This window comes from Anabrus simplex, chromosome 2 (assembly GCF_040414725.1).
Source record: "Anabrus simplex isolate iqAnaSimp1 chromosome 2, ASM4041472v1, whole genome shotgun sequence".
Lineage (NCBI taxonomy): Eukaryota > Metazoa > Arthropoda > Insecta > Orthoptera > Tettigoniidae > Anabrus > Anabrus simplex.
The window spans coordinates 736,894,786-736,912,496 of record NC_090266.1 but is presented as its reverse complement, the minus strand read 5'-3'; the positions used below and the strand labels follow the sequence as shown (position 1 = coordinate 736,912,496).

General features: G+C 38.0%; 1 protein-coding gene across 3 annotated transcripts in view; it reads left to right on the top strand.

Annotated features, from left to right (window-relative positions):
- DNAlig1 (DNA ligase 1) overlaps window positions 1–17,711 on the top strand; it is a 719,906-nt gene that overhangs the window by 522,552 nt on the left and 179,643 nt on the right. For all 3 annotated transcript variants that reach the window (XM_068225852.1, XM_068225851.1, XM_068225853.1), the window contains one exon: window positions 7,828–8,029. In XM_068225852.1, the coding sequence (XP_068081953.1) occupies window positions 7,828–8,029 (202 nt within the window). The remainder of the gene's footprint in view (window positions 1–7,827; window positions 8,030–17,711) is intronic.

Genomic DNA, 17,711 nt, shown 5'->3' with positions numbered 1-17,711 from the left:
TTACCTCGGATCGAGTAGGGGTATTTCAGTCGCCTTGACAAAGAATACTGCAATGTATTCGAAACGTCGGCAAACTGTACGTGATATGCGTACAAGTACAACACGGTTCAACCCGGAAAATAAATTAAATAATTCTTCACACCGTGGAAGCTTCACTTCTAAAATATTGTAATTGTTCAAATGGGTCTGCTCTAAAGAAATGCTTAAATAAAGTTTGAGTGCTTGCGGTATTCAGATTTCAATTACTGTTCATAAAATGTCTCAAAAATTAGATCTGGTTTGTGGGTAATTCTGGGCTGTACATAGTTAAACCCCATTCCCTTGAACTTTATACAAACCAGTCTCAATTGTGAAACATATTTAGTTAAATAAGAAATATTTATGCACATTATTATCCGAGCCTTAGTAATCAGGCTGCCTTGAACAGAGTTGATATATATATTGGAGCATTGCACCAGGCCGCTCAAAAAAATGTTTATATATCGTCAGCATCGGGGATCTAATCATGAAAAATTGTTGTATTAACAAAGCATCGGAAAATTTTATTTGAGCCTCCTGAGAATTGAGGGTATCTAGAACCTATCTCAAGAGTTACAATACAATCTTTCCTATATTGGATTTATCCTTGTTAACTCTGTTTCGTAGTTGAAGAAAAGAGCTAAGAGGATAGGCCAAGATATGTGATAAAAATTTCAAAACCTACACTATTGTATGTAGTTTATTACTTTACTGAAGTGTAAGGTTGACCATTATAGTTTTTACATGCTCTGTTACTCTTTGCTTCCCCAACCTCCCAAGTAGAAAATGTGATGCTACACTTTTACAAACCATACAGATAAACTTAAACTCAACATATTTGTGTGGGTGCCTTCACAGAACCACCAAGATACAACTAGTACGTATTTGACACTCGGATTGCATTGTGGCGGGTAGGTTGTTATTATTTTTTTACGAAAGATAAAAGGTGATCATGGAAGAGATACATTCAAGTGCTGGGCAATGAAAATCAGTTTACTTTCCACAGGTGGGATCATCCTGTTAAAAATAAGGCTTTTGAACTGCTTGAAAATGTGACTAGGAAAGGAGACTGGCCTGAATTTCTTTTGATCTGCTGTCTTACTTGGTTTCAAGATTGCCACAATTTTGGCCTTAAGTTAGTTCTGCTTGATCTGTTGATTATTGATGCCATCCATACCAGCAGACTTAAGCTGTTTTATGGTGTTGGCAACTTCCTCTGAGGTAAACTGTTTGTCCCGTCAGGAAGGTTGAGCACTCGTCGGTTGGGTTGGATGAGGGAGGTTTATCCGCAAGGATTTATCATGCTTTCCTGAGCTGATTACGAGAAATGAAATTCATTTTTTAGCCCGTATTGTCAACCGTAACAAGTGTTAGCACTTTACTCTTAGCTGATGTGCCACCTAGTAGCTACAAGGTAATTGTAAATGATTCATTTCACTAGATGACATTTTGAGGCTTTTAAATGAAAACTAGATTTGAGGAAGAACTACTGAACCATTGCAACTTAATATATTTTCTCACCTGTCCGGATTAGTGCTTCCAATTTTAGTCAAATTCTTCCAGCATAGAAGAACTAATTAATGAGTTTGGAAATAGGTAGATTTGAGGATTTCACATACCATGAGAATGATCTGTCTTGTCACCAAGAAAGTTTGTGATGTGGTTAGGGGCACTGACGCAAGTGTAATAGACAGATATAACTTGAAAACAATATTCTTTAACCCGTGGGTAAATAATGTCAATATCAAGCTTGAATGATTATTATTTATTATTATTATTATTATTATTAGGTCTCGTGAGGTGTGGCTATGAAGTATTAACATCTACTTATTAATATTATTTTTATTATTATTTACGTAGTCAGACGATCGCATTGTTTGTGAGCTTATGTCATGAAACGTGCTGTATATATATATTTATATGAGTTTAGTTAATGTAAGAACTTGTAACTAATAGTATATACCGAGCTCGATAGCTGCAGTCGCTTAAATGCGGCCAGTATCCAGTATTCGGGAGATAGTAGGTTCGAACCCCACTGTCGGCAGCCCTGAAAATGGTTTTCCGTGGTTTCCCATTTTCACACCAGGCAAATGCTGGGGCTGTACCTTAATTAAGGCCACGGCCGCTTCCTTCCCACTCCTAGCCCTTCCCTGTCCCATCGTCGCCATAAGACCTATCTGTGTCGGTGCGACGTAAAGAAACTAGCAAAAAAAAAATAGTATATCATTTATTATTACCTTAATGTATAATGTATAGTAACATTGTGGAACCCACTCTAACATCCAGAATAACGTATCTTTGACAATAGATGTTTTTAGAATGTTCTTTACATTATAACTATGTTATTATAGACGCTCTAGAATTTACTAGAAGATATGTTGTGACATATCCTTCTAGAAGCCTGGCCAGGCAAGCTATATAAAGAGACAGTCTCAGTGGTGGAGTTGTTATTGTTTAACAGGAGTTGTTGTTGTGAACTCGTGTTGTGTTTATACTGACATGCTGCTAGTAGCAGTCAGCAGTCTACTCTTACAAGATGGCAGTCGTAGTCTTCTGATGTTTCTGTAGTAGTGTTTTGTTTGTGATGACAGTTGACAAGGTTATGTATGTATAATTGTAAATAAAATCCATGTACGCAAGTGACAAAATTTTGTGTGCGTCTTTGTGGATACATCAACACACAGCTCTGAGCTTGCATTTGGGAGATAGTGGCTTCGAACTGCACTGTCAGCAGCCCAGAAGGTGGTTTTTTGTGGTTTCCCATTCTCACACCAGGCAAATGCTGGGCTGTACCTTAGTTAAGGCCATGGCCGCTTCCTTAACACTCCTAGCTCTTTCCTATCCCATCATCGCCATAAGACCTATCTGGGTTGGTGCGATGTAAAGCAACTTGTAGAAGAAGAAGAAGAAGAGAAAAACTGTCTTGTCCTGTAATTAATATTCAGGTGCCAAATTGCTGGTATCCACATGAAACTTCTTGACATACACTGTAACTCTCTGTTGAAAAATGAGTTTAATTAAGTTTATATCCCTAATTTCTGTTCTTATTTCCTGAACCTGTTCTCTCGAATGTTCTTGTTTGAACATAGATACCAACTACCTATGTTTGGTTCTACCTACATCTGAGAACAGTTATGAAGTCTGTATCAGTGATCAAAACTGACGCCACATTTAGTCTCCAACCATCATAAAAAACCAAGGTTTAAAAAATATATATACTACCTGTTGTACCAGTCATTGACAGAACATAATTACATTTCTGTTGACCCTTTACGTTGTTGATGAGATTTTGAGGCACATAGGTGGACAGCTTCTCCCTGCCAGCATCTTGAAGTGACATATTTGTTTCCTGGCTCTCTCTGGCTCTGTGCGGTTCCATCATTTTTGCATTTGATCTCTTCCTTCTAGTATAAAAACCAGGTCTCAGGCTAATATTAAAAATGTAGAGATGGTATGATCTCCATAGCAACTCTCCATAAAGTTAGTTGTTGGCTCTTTGGACCTTAACTTTCAGATGACTGCCACTGATCTTTCCCTTATTTTTCACTGTATTAGAAAACATTTAGAGCTTTTTTTAAAAAAAAAAGTAATATTCTAAAACCATGTTGTCATGAGCAACTTTCCTATTAAACCAACCATAAGAAAGATGCAGAGTTTGTATGTTTTAGACGTCCCTCCTTTGATGAATTTTTTTAAACAAATAATATCTTAAGATCTTACTCACCCTTATCCTAATCTTAATTACAATTGATAAATCTCATTTTGTTTCTTTATTGACTTATATGACAAATTATATTTATTCTTACATAAGGAAGATGTATTTGTCCACCTTTCTCAATACTGCACAAATTTAAGATTACTAAATTTAAAAATTGTAGTACATGTTTTGGTTAATGTTTGACTTTCTTCAGCTACAGATACACTAAAGTGTTTCATATAAATATAACATTTACATGAATAATACAGATTACCTAAACATTGAAATTAAGAGGAACATGTTATTGCTAGGTCAATTAATGATATGTCCTTATTATGTAATGCTTATTATTAGGTGACTATTTTATTCTTCATAATAAATTAGTAAGAATAAATTAGCCTTTCTGTTTGAAAAAGTTTAATTTTTTATCTTCTGTAAGAAGTAATCAAAACAATTACCCAAGATATTGAAACAGGAATGCCCGTACTTCACTTTTGACCGGGCGAGTTGGCCGTGCGCGTAGAGGCGCGCGGCTGTGAGCTTGCATCCGGGAGATAGTAGGTTCGAATCCCACTATTGGCAGCCCTGAAAATGGTTTTCCGTGGTTTCCCATTTTCACACCAGGCAAATGCTGGGGCTGTACCTTAATTAAGGCCACGGCCGCTTCCTTCCAACTCCTAGGCCTTTCCAATCCCATCGTCGCCATAAGACCTATCTGTGTCGGTGCGACGTAAGGCCCCTAGCAAGACTTCACTTTTGCGCAAAACATGGATAACGCCAAGACGTGTACGGTTCATGCTTTAGAGAGTACGAGAGAAGGGTAATGAAATGAGTTCATATTTAAAGTGGAACTTGCAGTTTATTAAAAAAAAAAAATGCATAGAAATTCTATCACCTTTTACAGGCGAATACTTTGAGTGTCCTTGAAGATGTGGAGAAGGCGCCGGCGGCGTCTCACTTCGTCAAAGTCGTCCCACGTTGTCGGTGTCGACCCGCGGCTGTTGTCAGCCCTTGATGTTGAAGGAAACTCGAACCTGGGGCGGTTGTCTGATGATAGTGCAGCAAGGAATAGTTGTTGAGTTTTGTATTCCACTAAGTCCCATTAAAGGAGCAGAGAAATGTAAAACTTTTGCACAGAATGTCAGTGGAATCTGATAAGACACTTCTCTACCGCACTGCACTGCAAATTAAGGCGAGACTCGGTTTACTGGCCGAATAGGTTCCACTATAAATGGTGTTAGACGCACATTTGAAAAAAAAAAGAGATGAATTCAAAGTCACAGTTCTGTGAGAATAATTAATATTGTTCGTGCAATAGTCACTATCGAACTTGAAGTGATAAGCAATGAAAATAATCTGGAACTTTCTGAGATACGATGGTTTACCACTTCACTCAATCTCAGTGCAAAAGAAAATAAATTAAGTCCTTCGGACACAGTCTCTGCACTGTTTGTAATGAGTACATGCAATGTTCTAGCACACTAACACGTAGAAATAAATTAAAGTTTCTGCGAAGACAGAAAGAAACAGTTTATGACAGTCTTGTGAAAGAGAACCAAGTTCTGTTACGATTCAGTCTTAACAAAAATCACGTAATTTCTCAGAGGTAAAATTTTCACTGAGGCACAATATTACACACAAATTTAGACACAGTCTTTGTGAGGGGAATTGACATAGTCCCTCGCAAGAAATAAAGGTATCGTATTCCATGAATTAGCAATATCCTTGAAAGGAAATATTGGCACAATTTTATGAAAGTAAATGTCAGCACAGTTCTGTGAAATGGATTGACACAGTCTTTTAAAAATGAAGGTTGGCACAGTTTTATGAAAAGAAAATGCCGACACTGTCATTCTCACGGAGTGATTGACACAGTCTTTGAAAAAAAAGTAGGCACTGTCCTTTACGAAACAAAGTGACACTGTCCATAAAAGAATTGTTCATTCACTAGGGCACAATTTTACGAAATAGCCTAACACAGTCTCTTGTAGAGGAAACAACTAAAGCACAGTCTTTATGCCCTAAGTCCTTTAAACACAGCTTCAGAATATCAAGTGATTACTGTACAGTCCCTTCAGTTACACAATTAACAAAACGAAATGATGTTACTCGGCTTGACAGAGCGATATTATCATTGAATAAGCTTTCGCTTACACGCGAAGTTAAAGTCCACGGAGAAGGCTTTCAACACCAGTATTACGTACTTTCGAACCCCGGTCCTAAGCCGGACAGAGTAACAAACCGTATCACATAGCGAGGCAACTGGTTCATGACGATGTGCTCGCTCGCACACGCACTGATGCACTCTAGGCTGGCAACCTCCTTTTATTGCCCAAGGTCGGACGGTGAGACTGAAAATGTGAGCATCTTAAAAAATTCATATCTCAGCCATCCTTCCGCCGATTTTAATGAAATTTTGGGTAGTAGCATTTGTTGTCCAGGCCTACAAGGTGACATTCTCGAAATTACGATTTAACCTTCCGTTCGTGATGAAATGCCATAGAATCGAACAGAACTTACGGTGCGACGTCACTTGGCCTTGGCTGGCACCCTGTAGCAGCGTTTGCTTGCATGCTGTCCCCAACAATGCCTGCGCACTCGGCGCTCATTTTGAATCCATACAGCCGGGTGTTAGCGAGTTCTCAAGAAATATATGAACGCGAATGCTCGCAGGGCATTCCCGTTTCAATATATTGTATGTTTTGAAAGTTCTTTCCATTTTTTAATGATTTACATCTATACTTTGTAAAAAACAAGTTTTTTGTATAATGCATTTTTATCTCACTTAAGAGATACAATTGTTATGTATACAATGATTTTCAGGAACCTACACAAGCTTAAATATAGAGGACATATATTTGACCTAGCAACATGATGTTCCTCTAAATTTCAATATTTACTTATATCTCTTTTTCATATAAATGCTGTATTTTTTCTTAAGCCTTAGTATATCTGTAGCTGAAGGAGGACAAACATTGACCAATAGACTACAGTCTGTAATTTTTAATCATTTTAAAATTGTGAAGTATTGAAAAAAAGTGCACAAATAAATCTTCCTTATATAGGAATAAATTTAATTTGTTAAACTTAAACACCAAATTTAATGAAAATCTCTCTATTTTCCTGTGATGCTGTAATGAAGATAGAAAATTTAAACTGAACCAGACATTGGCTATAATATTATTTTAAAACTATTTTTAAAAAATGTTATATATATTTAAATCTTAAACTGTTACCCTTGATGCTTATTTTCTCACCATATGGTTCGTATATGTATTAGATGTGTAATATTTCTTCTTCATATTTTGGTGCAATTCAGGATTGTTTTGACATACTTGTTCTAAACAATTTGTAGTGTAATTTTGTTCACATTTGCATGGAATGCCCATGGACTGCTGTTGAACATTTTCTCCAACCAAACTGTATAGCTGTGTATGATTGTCATATGTCTCAAAAAATGGCATATATCTTGACGCCATTCAAAGGCCTCACTTGAACTTTTCAGATTCATTCACAGGTACTTTTGGCAGTCATCTTGAATTTGATTATTTCCCTAAATTTTCCTTCTTCACTGTAGACAAACAGCATTATATCTAAAGCCCTGGATGTGTCTCTCTTGATTATGCCTTCAAGCAACTGAAATCAGCACAATAATACATATTCAACATTATTTGCATACTGCAGTGAAAAATATGGGCTGATGATTTCATTCATTGCTTGCAAATTAATGCAGAATTAAGTGTTACAATCGTATTTCCTTAATGATAAGCAGTGGGGTAAGAGAATACTTTTCCGACCGGGCAAGTTGGCCGTGCGCGTTGAGGCGCGCGGCTGTGAGCTTGCACCCGGGAGATAGTAGGTTCGAATCCCACTATCGGCAGCCCTGAGAATGGTTTTCCGTGGTTTCCCATTTTCACACCAGGCTGTACCTTAATTAAGGCCACGACTGCTTTCTTATGACTTCTAGCCCTTTCCTATCCCATCGTCACCATTAGATCTATCTGTGCCGGTGCGACGTAAAGCAACTTTTATTTAAAAAGAGAGAATACTTTTGTACTTTCTTATCTTATTACTCTATCCATTAAAATGGACGTTTGTATATATTATTTCAGTGAGTACCCTGATTATGGGAAATTGATTACTGTACTTCTGGAGGATGGCATCGATGGATTACCAAAACGATGTCACTTGACGGCCGGAATCCCTTTAAAACCCATGTTGGCCCAGCCGACAAAAGGGATAAAAGAAATATTTCAGCGATTCGAAAATTTCGTTTTCACCTGTGAATGGAAATATGATGGTGAAAGGGCGCAGGTGAGATTGTTGTCATATTTAGTATTTTTACCTTTTTATGCATGGAGATGTTTCTTCTAACTCTGAAGTATATGAAGATTATTCCTTGGAAATTAATTCATCAGGAAGTAATATTGCTAAGTTAGTTATTTGGACAAAATATTAGCCATTACTAATGTTCATGAGTAATACAAAAGTGTCTCTTCATAATTAATGCTCTCCCATAGAAGAGTAAGAGGAATATAAATTTAGAATCACAATCATTAAGTGCACAATTGCCCATTTTACAAAATGAGTTGAAATGCATATATCTCTTGGTTAGATAGTCATGTGCATGTTTGCAGTGATTGCACTCTTTGAATCATGTTTGTAGAGATGGTTGGATCTAAATTATTTATTTAGTAAGATTGTATTATCCAGGGCAGGAGGGACATTGTACACAGGATGAGTGGGCATTTTTTCACAGACATGCCTTTCGGGGGCTTGGGAGAAATTTTCAGTGATTCCAAAACGTCCCCCATTTTGAAAAATTAGATGTAGTTTGTGGTGTTGTAAGATGTACTGCTGCCCAATATTGACATGCAGCAGAGACCTGGACACTGACAGAATGATGGGAGAATAAAATCCAGGCCAGTGGACGTATGGCAGAAAAGACAAGAAAGGACAGTAAGAAATGAAGACGTCAGGAAGGAAATTAGAGTGGAAAAGGTCTAAGACAGGATAGAAAAGAATTAACTTATGTGGTTTGGACATGTTAAGAGCATGAAAGAAGGATGGATACCGAAGTGAACTATGGAGACCCAGATAGAAGAAAGGAGGGCAAAAGAAACACGAATAAGGTGGTTGAGAATGATCAAGAATAGTATAGATAGAAGAAACGTGAATGGGAACACAGTTAAAGAGGAACAATTATGGCTGGATGGAGGAAAATGGAAAAGGTTCCATAAACATTCCAACCCGTCTAAAGCTGGACAAGGGAAATTGATTTTGATGATGTTCATGAGAAGGATGTTCGATTTCTGGCATTTTGTTGTATATCTGTCGTATTTGCTTGAGGTCTTCTTAAAATAATCTTATATTTACAAGTTCTGCCGTAAAATGGTCTAACATTTATAATTCTGTCAAAAAACCTGGAGTTATCTACAAGGACTTTGGAAAACACCTAGCCTCAAGGTGTCACATGATAGTATTATGCATTGTTATTGGCTGCATATATGAAGGGTTTTTGAAAACTTTACTTCGCCTACAGGAAGGCATGTTCGTGTGATAGTCCGGTTCATTGGTGTTCTGCGAGTTTAGAATTTTGAATCATGAAACATACATGCCAATTTGGCAATGCTTTGGCTAATAAATGCAATTCATTCAAGTGCGGAAGAAATTCATATGTAGTTTTTGCCTGCTACCTTTGCTCAGGAGGAACATACATTTCCGTGGGTAATAGATCTAAGTTAATTGAAAAGGTTATAGTTTCTTGCGAACACATGGTCCCGTTAGAGAAAAGTCTGTAGGTATTGGATATAACGTTGAGTAACATTGTACCGGGCGAGTTGGCCGTGCGCGTAGAGGCGCGCAGCTGTGAGCTTGCATCCGAGAGATAGTAGGTTCGAATCCCACTATCGGCAGCCCTGAAGATGGTTTTCCGTGGTTTCCCATTTTCACACCAGGCAAATGCTGGGGCTGTACCTTAATTAAGGCCACGGCCGCTTCCTTCCAACTCCTAGCCCTTTCCTACCCCATCGTCGCCATAAGACCTATCTGTGTCGGTGTGACGTAAAGCCCCCAGCAAAAAAAAATAAATAATAACATTGTGTAAATAGTCTCTATTTTAGTCTTCATCAGAACAGTATCGTTGAATGCATCATTTGAGATTGTCATGGTTTTAAATTTAACATACACAGTCAATTTAATAATGATTATTCAGCTTATTTTTAAGTGTCCTGCATTTTTCTTGAAAGTCTACATTTTGACGTGATCCGTCCTCCTCTCTGGAAATTCCATCTTGATCACTCTGTTTCCACAGTAAAGTAAACCTATTACAGTATGTGTTAAATAACAACAAGGACATATATACTGCTTTTTATAAATGTAATTCTTCTTCATCATCCATTTCTCATAGATTAGTGTCAGCCTAGCTCCTCGGCTGAATGGTTGGCGTTGGGCGACATATCCAGTTTTGCCAGTTTAGCAACCTGGCAAGTTTTAAGTAATTTTCAGTGATGGTATGTTATTATATTTCTGATTTTTAAATAGGGATTCAGCAACTACTTGTAGTCCATTTAGTGACAGAAATATAATCCTCTTCATTGGCAATATAGAAATTTAGCAACATACAGCTGCTTAGTGTATTTTCTAACATCCGAGTTAGCAATATTAAAGTACTGTATTGATTGGAGTTTGGTGTTCATTGTCAATCATTCTTCTTTTGTGTTCCTTACATTTTGATGGTGGAATTACACTGTATTTTTTGTTGGATTTAGTGCACACTGTGCAGTATGGATGGGTCGAAATTCCATGTAGTGTGATCACAACTGTCATTGCTCCTAGGGTGCAAGGATTTTTCTTTGAAATTCTCCAGTTGTCGCCGACTCAAAAACTTTGTTGCCTACAAAATTACTATCAAGATTCTACCTCACATGAGGACCTGTTTGAAGTGCAAGCGTGTGCAGCTGCCAGACACTCAGCCAAGAAGTCAGTGGATATTTTTCAAAGCTGTCCTCTGATTCCTAAATTACACTTCATGATGACTACTGCAATATTTGACCCCTTCCTGAGAGAGTTCCAAACACTAAAGCCATTCTTTTCTTCCCTGTATTCTACTATACAATTAGGCAGTTTTAGAGTGTTTCAAGCCACATGTCACTGATTGTAAGCTTATGAAGCTCAGATTAGCATACTTTGGCCATGTTATGCAATTGTGTCTGGTTAAGGTTGTCAGAAAACTTATCAAGAGGAGCCCACTGAAAAATAGAATTGCTTAATATCTAGTATCTACTTGTATTGATCGCTGAGTGTCCAAAATTTCAAAATTTGATAGGACAGATTTCTCCTATCAAGCAGTTCAGCTCCATGGCTAAATGGTTAGCATGCTGGCCTTTGGTCATAGGAGTCCCGGGTTCGATTCCTGGCAGGGTCGGAAATTTTAACCTTAATTGGTTAATTTCTCTGGCATGAGGGCTGGGTGTATGTGTCGTCTTCATCATCATTTCATCCTTTTCACGACACGCAGGTCGCCTACGGGAGTCAAATCAAAAGACCTGCTCCTGGTGAGCCGAACATGTCCTCGGACACTCCCGACACTAAAAGCCATACGCCATTTCATTATGCCAAGCAAATGAATGGCTTAGAGATGTGTAAAATCACAGGAATAGAACCAGCTTATGGGTGGTTACGCCGTGTGCATTTGCAGAGTTTCGCCCAGACGTGCCATTGGGCTCATCAGTTGGATTGGCACGTCCCTCCAGGACTCTGCTTAGCAGTGGCAGACCAACTGCGTGGTCCTGGTGTGTTAGCAAATAGGGATTGCTAACCTGCTAAAGGAGAAGTGAATTCTCTGTTTCCAAAAATATTACTCCCAATTGCACGTCTGGGCGAAACTCTGCAAATGCACACGGCCTAACCACCCAAAAGCTGGTTCTATCCCTGTGATTTTAAGATCTACGGCCGTGAAGGCCATTTTTGAAATTAGAGATGTGTGGCAAATTTTCAAAATTATAACCATGTTTCTTCATGTAAATGCCTTCGTTGAAGGTGGGTTTTTTTATTTAATTTCAGAAATATCAGTTGAAAACCTTCATGACAAGTCTGTCATGATCTTAATGACTGGACTTGGATTTGATTGGTGGAGCGATATACACCAAATTAGTTTGAACTTTCACCAAAAATTACACCATAAATTAATAATTATTAATGGTTACATATACTTTGTCTTATTTACAGCTTAGACAACAGTATTTCTCTGGTTAGCACTTAGGGTTCTCTCTACCCACATTTCAGTAATTGAAGCTAAAAGTCTTTTCAGTTCCCTTGGCAATGATCTTGAAATTAGCTCTCGCACTACTTACAACACTTAGCTCGATTGGATGACTTCTTCCGGCCACCGATGCAGTTTCGCACACCTTGCTGACTGTTCGGAGTAAGACGCAGTCCACAGACTTGAACTCTTGGCCTTTAGGGATGGAGAAGCCACACCCAGATTGAATCTTTCCTCACCGAGTGTCTGTTCAGCTTACTTGTGCTGCTTATCACCCTGTTGCCTCTAAAAACTCACTAATTATTTTCTGCCATATCTTTGTCTCTCTGAACTGCCTTCCGTTTCACATACTACCAGTCTGATTATTCTGTTTTCAGTATCCTATTCTCACACCGTCTGCGGAGCTTCACTCGATGCGAACTCTGTCACGGCTGCCAGGTTTCTGTCCAATGCGCCGCTTAATACTCCACCTTATAATATCCAATCTGTATTTCTTGAAGTTACCAGTGTTCTTCCTAAATATGAACATCTACTACTCCTTAACTCTGATGTGTCGTGAGCTGATTGGTTCTCGTGATCCTCCTACCACTTTAAGGATGTTGTCTATGCAAGGCCTCTGCAAGTTTATAGAAAATATATTTTTCCTACAGCCTCATAGCACTGCGTTTTTACCTTCACAGTTTGTGACATACACTACCCTACCTAAAGTTTGGCGCTAGTTGGCCGTGCGCGTAGAGGCGCGCGGCTGTGAGCTTGCATCCGGGAGATAGTAGATTCGAATCCCACTATCGGCAGCCCTGAAAATGGTTTTCCGTGGTTTCCCATTTTCACACCAGGCAAATGCTGGGGCTGTACCTTAATTAAGGCCACGGCCGCTTCCTTCCAACTCCTAGGCCTTTCCTATCCCATCATCGCCATAAGACCTATCTGTCGGCGCGACGTAAAGCCCCTAGCAAAAAAAAAAAAAGCTAAGCTCTGACACAATGTTTCAGCACATTGCACTGACTTCTGTTTCAACCAGGCTTTACTTTTGTATTGAATGTTATGCATCAGTATGTGTTAAATAGAATTGTCAGTCACTTGCTCATATCACTATAACACTCGAGGCACTGTTAGTTGCTTATGCTTGAATATACTATCTTGAATTTTAATACATTTTTCAATATCCCTCTACCTTTGAGGTTGTGGATCCAATGCTCGCTCAAGTTAGTTCGCTCCGTAATAAAAGATAGGAAGGGCGCATTGTGACCTGCGATCACAACAGTCTCTGATCGCCTCAAGAAGAGCATGTGATAGCATACAAGATGCAGGTGGATAGGATGCTATGTTCATGAATCGAGAAATGCTTTGTTATGCTCGTGGTGCCAGTGCTGGGGAAAATGAAACAATCTCAGAATGAAAGCGAAGTGATCCTATGTGAGATAAAGAACATGGTGGAAAGACTGAGGATTTGCATCGGTTCAAAAAAAAAAAAAGGAGAGAGAGAGAGAGTTGTGAATCAAGCAAAGTCAGCTGGAAGTGAAGATTTAAATATTTAAGAAGTGGAAAACCTAAAGTAGAAACTTTAAGAATTTATTAAATGTTCTTTAACAAGAAATATCTATATATATAAAATAGCTTGTCCTGACTGACTGACTGACTGATTCATCATCGCCGAGCCAAAACTACTGGACATAAAGAAATGAAATTTTGGGGATACATTCATATTAAGATGTAGGTGCTCGCTAAGAGAGGATTTTTGGATATTCCATCGATAAGGGGGTGAAAAGGGGGGTGAAATTTTAAAATGAGTGTACCTATATCTCAGAACTTTAAACGTTTACACATGTGAAAATTGGTATTTAGAATCTTCTTTAAAAATAAGGAAATACGTATTTTTTTGTTTTCAGAAAATCCCAATAGGAGGGGTGAAAAAGGGTGAAATAGGGGTTGAATGCCTTTAATCAGATACCGGTACTTATATCTCAGAAACTGAAGATATTACAGACATGAAAATTGGTAATTTTGATCTCTTTTAAAAATAAAGGAACACGTATTTTTTTGTTTTTGGAAAATCCAATTAATGGGAGGGTGAAAAGGGGGTGAATTTTTAAAATGAGTGAATCTATATCTCCAAACTTTTAAAGTTTGCAGATGTAAAAATTGGTATTTAGAATCTTCATTAAAAATAAAGAAACACGTATTTTTTGTTTTCGGAAAATCGCAATAGGAGGGGTGAAAAGGGGTTGAAAAAAGGGTTGAATGCCTTTAATGAGGCTACTTATATCTCAGAAACTGAAGATATTACCGACCTGAAAATTGGTGTTTGGGATCTCCTTTAAAAATAATGAAACACGTGTTTTTTGTTTTTGAAAAATCAAATTAATGAGGGGTGAAATGGGGGTGATTTTTTAAAATGTGTGTATCTATATCTCAAAACTTTTAAAGTTTATAGATGTAAAAATTGGTATTTAGAATCTCCTTTAAAAATAAAGAAACACGTATTCTTTTGTATTCGGAAAATCCCAATAGGAAGGGTGTAAAAGGGTGGTTAATGGGTTGAATGCCTTTAATGGGGATACTTATATTTCAGAACCTGAAGATATTACAGACCTGAAAATTGGTATTTGGGATCTACTTTAAAAGCAAAGAAACATGTATTTTTTCGTTTTAGGAAACTCCAATTATTGGGGGGTGAAAAGGGGGGTGAATTTTTTAAAATGAGTGTGTCTACATCTTAAAACTATAAAATTTACAGATGTAAAAATTGGTAGTTAGAAACTCCTCTAAAAATAAAGGAACACGTATTTTTTTGTTTCCTGTAAATCCCAATAGGAGGGGTGTAAAAGGGTGAAAAATGGGTTGAATGCCTTTAATGAGGATACATATATCTCAGGAACGGAAGATATTACAGAACTGAAAATTTACATATGGGATCTCCTTTAAAAATAAGGAAACACGTATTTTTTAGTTTTTGCAAAATCCAATTAATGGCGGTTAAACAGGAGTGACAAATTGGGGTGAATTTTTTTGAAAGACTATATCTACAGAATATCTTGGAAACGTAAAATGTTACAGACGTAAAAAGTGGGTGTTTGGAATCTCCTGTAAATGTAAAGAAACATAGATGGTTTGTTTTTGGAAATTCCACTTAAGGGGAACTCAAAAGGGGTGAAATTTTAAAATGAGAATTTTTACAGTATATCTAAAAAACTTAACATGTTACAGAAGTGAAAATGGTACTTTTTTCTCTATTAAACATAAAGAAACGTGTATTTTTAGTTTTCGGAAATACCACTTGGCGGGGGGGGGGTTAAAGTGACTGAAAATGGTGTTGAATTCTTTTAATTAGGCTACTGATATCTCAAAAATGAAGATGTTACAGACGTGAAATTTGATATTTGCAATCTGCTTTAAAAGTAAAGAAACACGTATTCTCGGAAAATCCAATGAAGGGGGGAGGGGGGTGAAAGAATTGAAAAATTAATTGACTTAATTGTATGAGAATACATACATCTAATAAAAACTAAAGTTGTTACTGACGTGAAAATTCGTTTTAGGATCTCCTTAAAAAAAAAAAAAAAAAAACGTGTTTTGGTGGGAAACCATCTTGGAGGGCGGGAGTGTAAAGGAGTTGAATTCCTTTCATGAGGACACATAAATCAAAAACTGAAGAAGTTAGAGTCATGATAAAATTGGTATTTAGAAGATCCTTTACTATTAAAGAAGCAAGTATGTTTTGCAGGAAAATTCACTTAGTGTGGGGGGGGGGGGGAGTATTGTGAAATGAAGTGAAAAAAGTAAATTATTTTTTTGGGGATACTTATATCCCAAAACTGAAGGTAATAGTCGTGAACATTGGTGTTTGGAATCTCCCTTAAACATAAAGAAACAAGCATTCTTAGAATTTTTTTTGGGGGGGCGGCGGTAAATAAACTTAACGGCGGTGGGGTGTAGAAGGAGGTGAGACCAATTGATTTTACTGTTATTAATGTACTTATAAGGATCCTCCGTTGCTCAGGCGGCAGCACGCCGGCCTCTCACAGCTGAGTTCCGTGGTTCAAATCCCGATCACTCCATGTGACATTCGTGCTGGACAAAATGGAGGCGGGACAGGTTTTTCTCCGGATACTCCGGTTTTCCCTGTCATCAGCCATTCCAGCAACACATAATAATAATAATAATAATAATAGGCTAATAATAACAATCCGGACCGTCGTCAAATGTGCTGACCGCGCTGGAAACGGCTCCTGGACGGGTAATGACTAAGAATGTAGTCCGGCCGCGGGTTCAGTGCCGCCAAGGCACCCAATGTGACACCACGCCGGATCTCCTGAAGGATTTTATCCATATTAAAAATGATTATAGGAAAAGTTGGCAAAGATTTACGGACCCAACTGACCGGGAGGAATACCTGAGCCTAGGCCGGGAAGTACGAAATCGGTTGCTGGAACGGAAGATTGAAAAGTGGGAGGAAACGTGCCGTAAAATAATAGAAAACCAGTCAGATCGGGAATTTTGGTGGATTCTCTCAGAAAACGAGTCAGATCGCGAATTTCGGCGGATTATATATCTAAAACAATAAGCATTCAATTATAAATTTCAGTATAATACCGCAGCGAAGCACGGGTATCTTGCTAGTATATGTATATAGAACACGTGAAAAATCTCAGCGTAGAGAATGCTTTTTTAATGACTTTTGCCTTTAGACTAGCATTTGCTGTTACCTTTACTTAATATTCCTTATGCAATTGGAAGTTTTCATGCATAATAAAACATCTTCCTGTGTAATTTTCTTTTAATTTAAAATTGTATTTTTATATTGATAAACATACTTGATTGTCACTCTTGTGTACTATGGCCCGCTAAACTTAATGCAGGTAAAACTGAAGCAACAAAGGGAAAATAGATTCACATGATCAGGGTGGATCAAGTATCTCAGAATTTTATTTTTAATAAGAAAATATTAGTGGAAAACCTTCATGAGAAGAGTCTGGTAACCTTGAGAAGAATATGTGATGGCACACAAAATGCAGGTTTAGAGGATGCTATAGTTGTGGATCAAGAAATGCTTTATGCTTATGGGGCCAATGCTAAGGACACAGGTACTGGAATTTTTGAAGGGAGAATAAAGTCCACTTGGCACTCCATGTTATATGATGTTGGCACGCAAAAGATCTCTGGTGTTTGCCCAACAAAATGATTTGAAATTCAGCCATAGTTGTCCCAAAGGAGTTCTGCTTTCTTTCTCATCGGGTACAGTAAAATGGAACATCAAAGTTGACATGTAGGGAACCAAATTCTCATCAAATTGAAATATCTGCATACAGTAGGTAAGCCCATACAGCTATTGAAGTTTATTATTATATTTCAATTGAGGCTTTCACAGCCAGCGCTACAAATCATGTCAGTGTTTACTGGGCTTGTAGGCCGTTGTCCAGGAGAATGTGATGGTCCCAACGTTTCATCGAAACTGCGTTTGGCATTGTTAGGGGTTCCGACTGACTTCGATAGCAGCGATGCTCTCAGTGGAATGAAGTGGTGTTGTAATTCCACCTCATTATATAGTGCAGGCTACAGCACGCTGCTCACCTTTTGCTCCACCATGCTATCAGAGGCGGAAACCTCTCTATTGACTAAAGGAGGAAACTTTGCAGTTATCCCTCCCTTGATTCCCGTGGAAGAGATCATCGTGAATATCGAAGCTGCTATTCACAATTTACCATTTGACTAGGCAGATGAAGTCCACTGCAA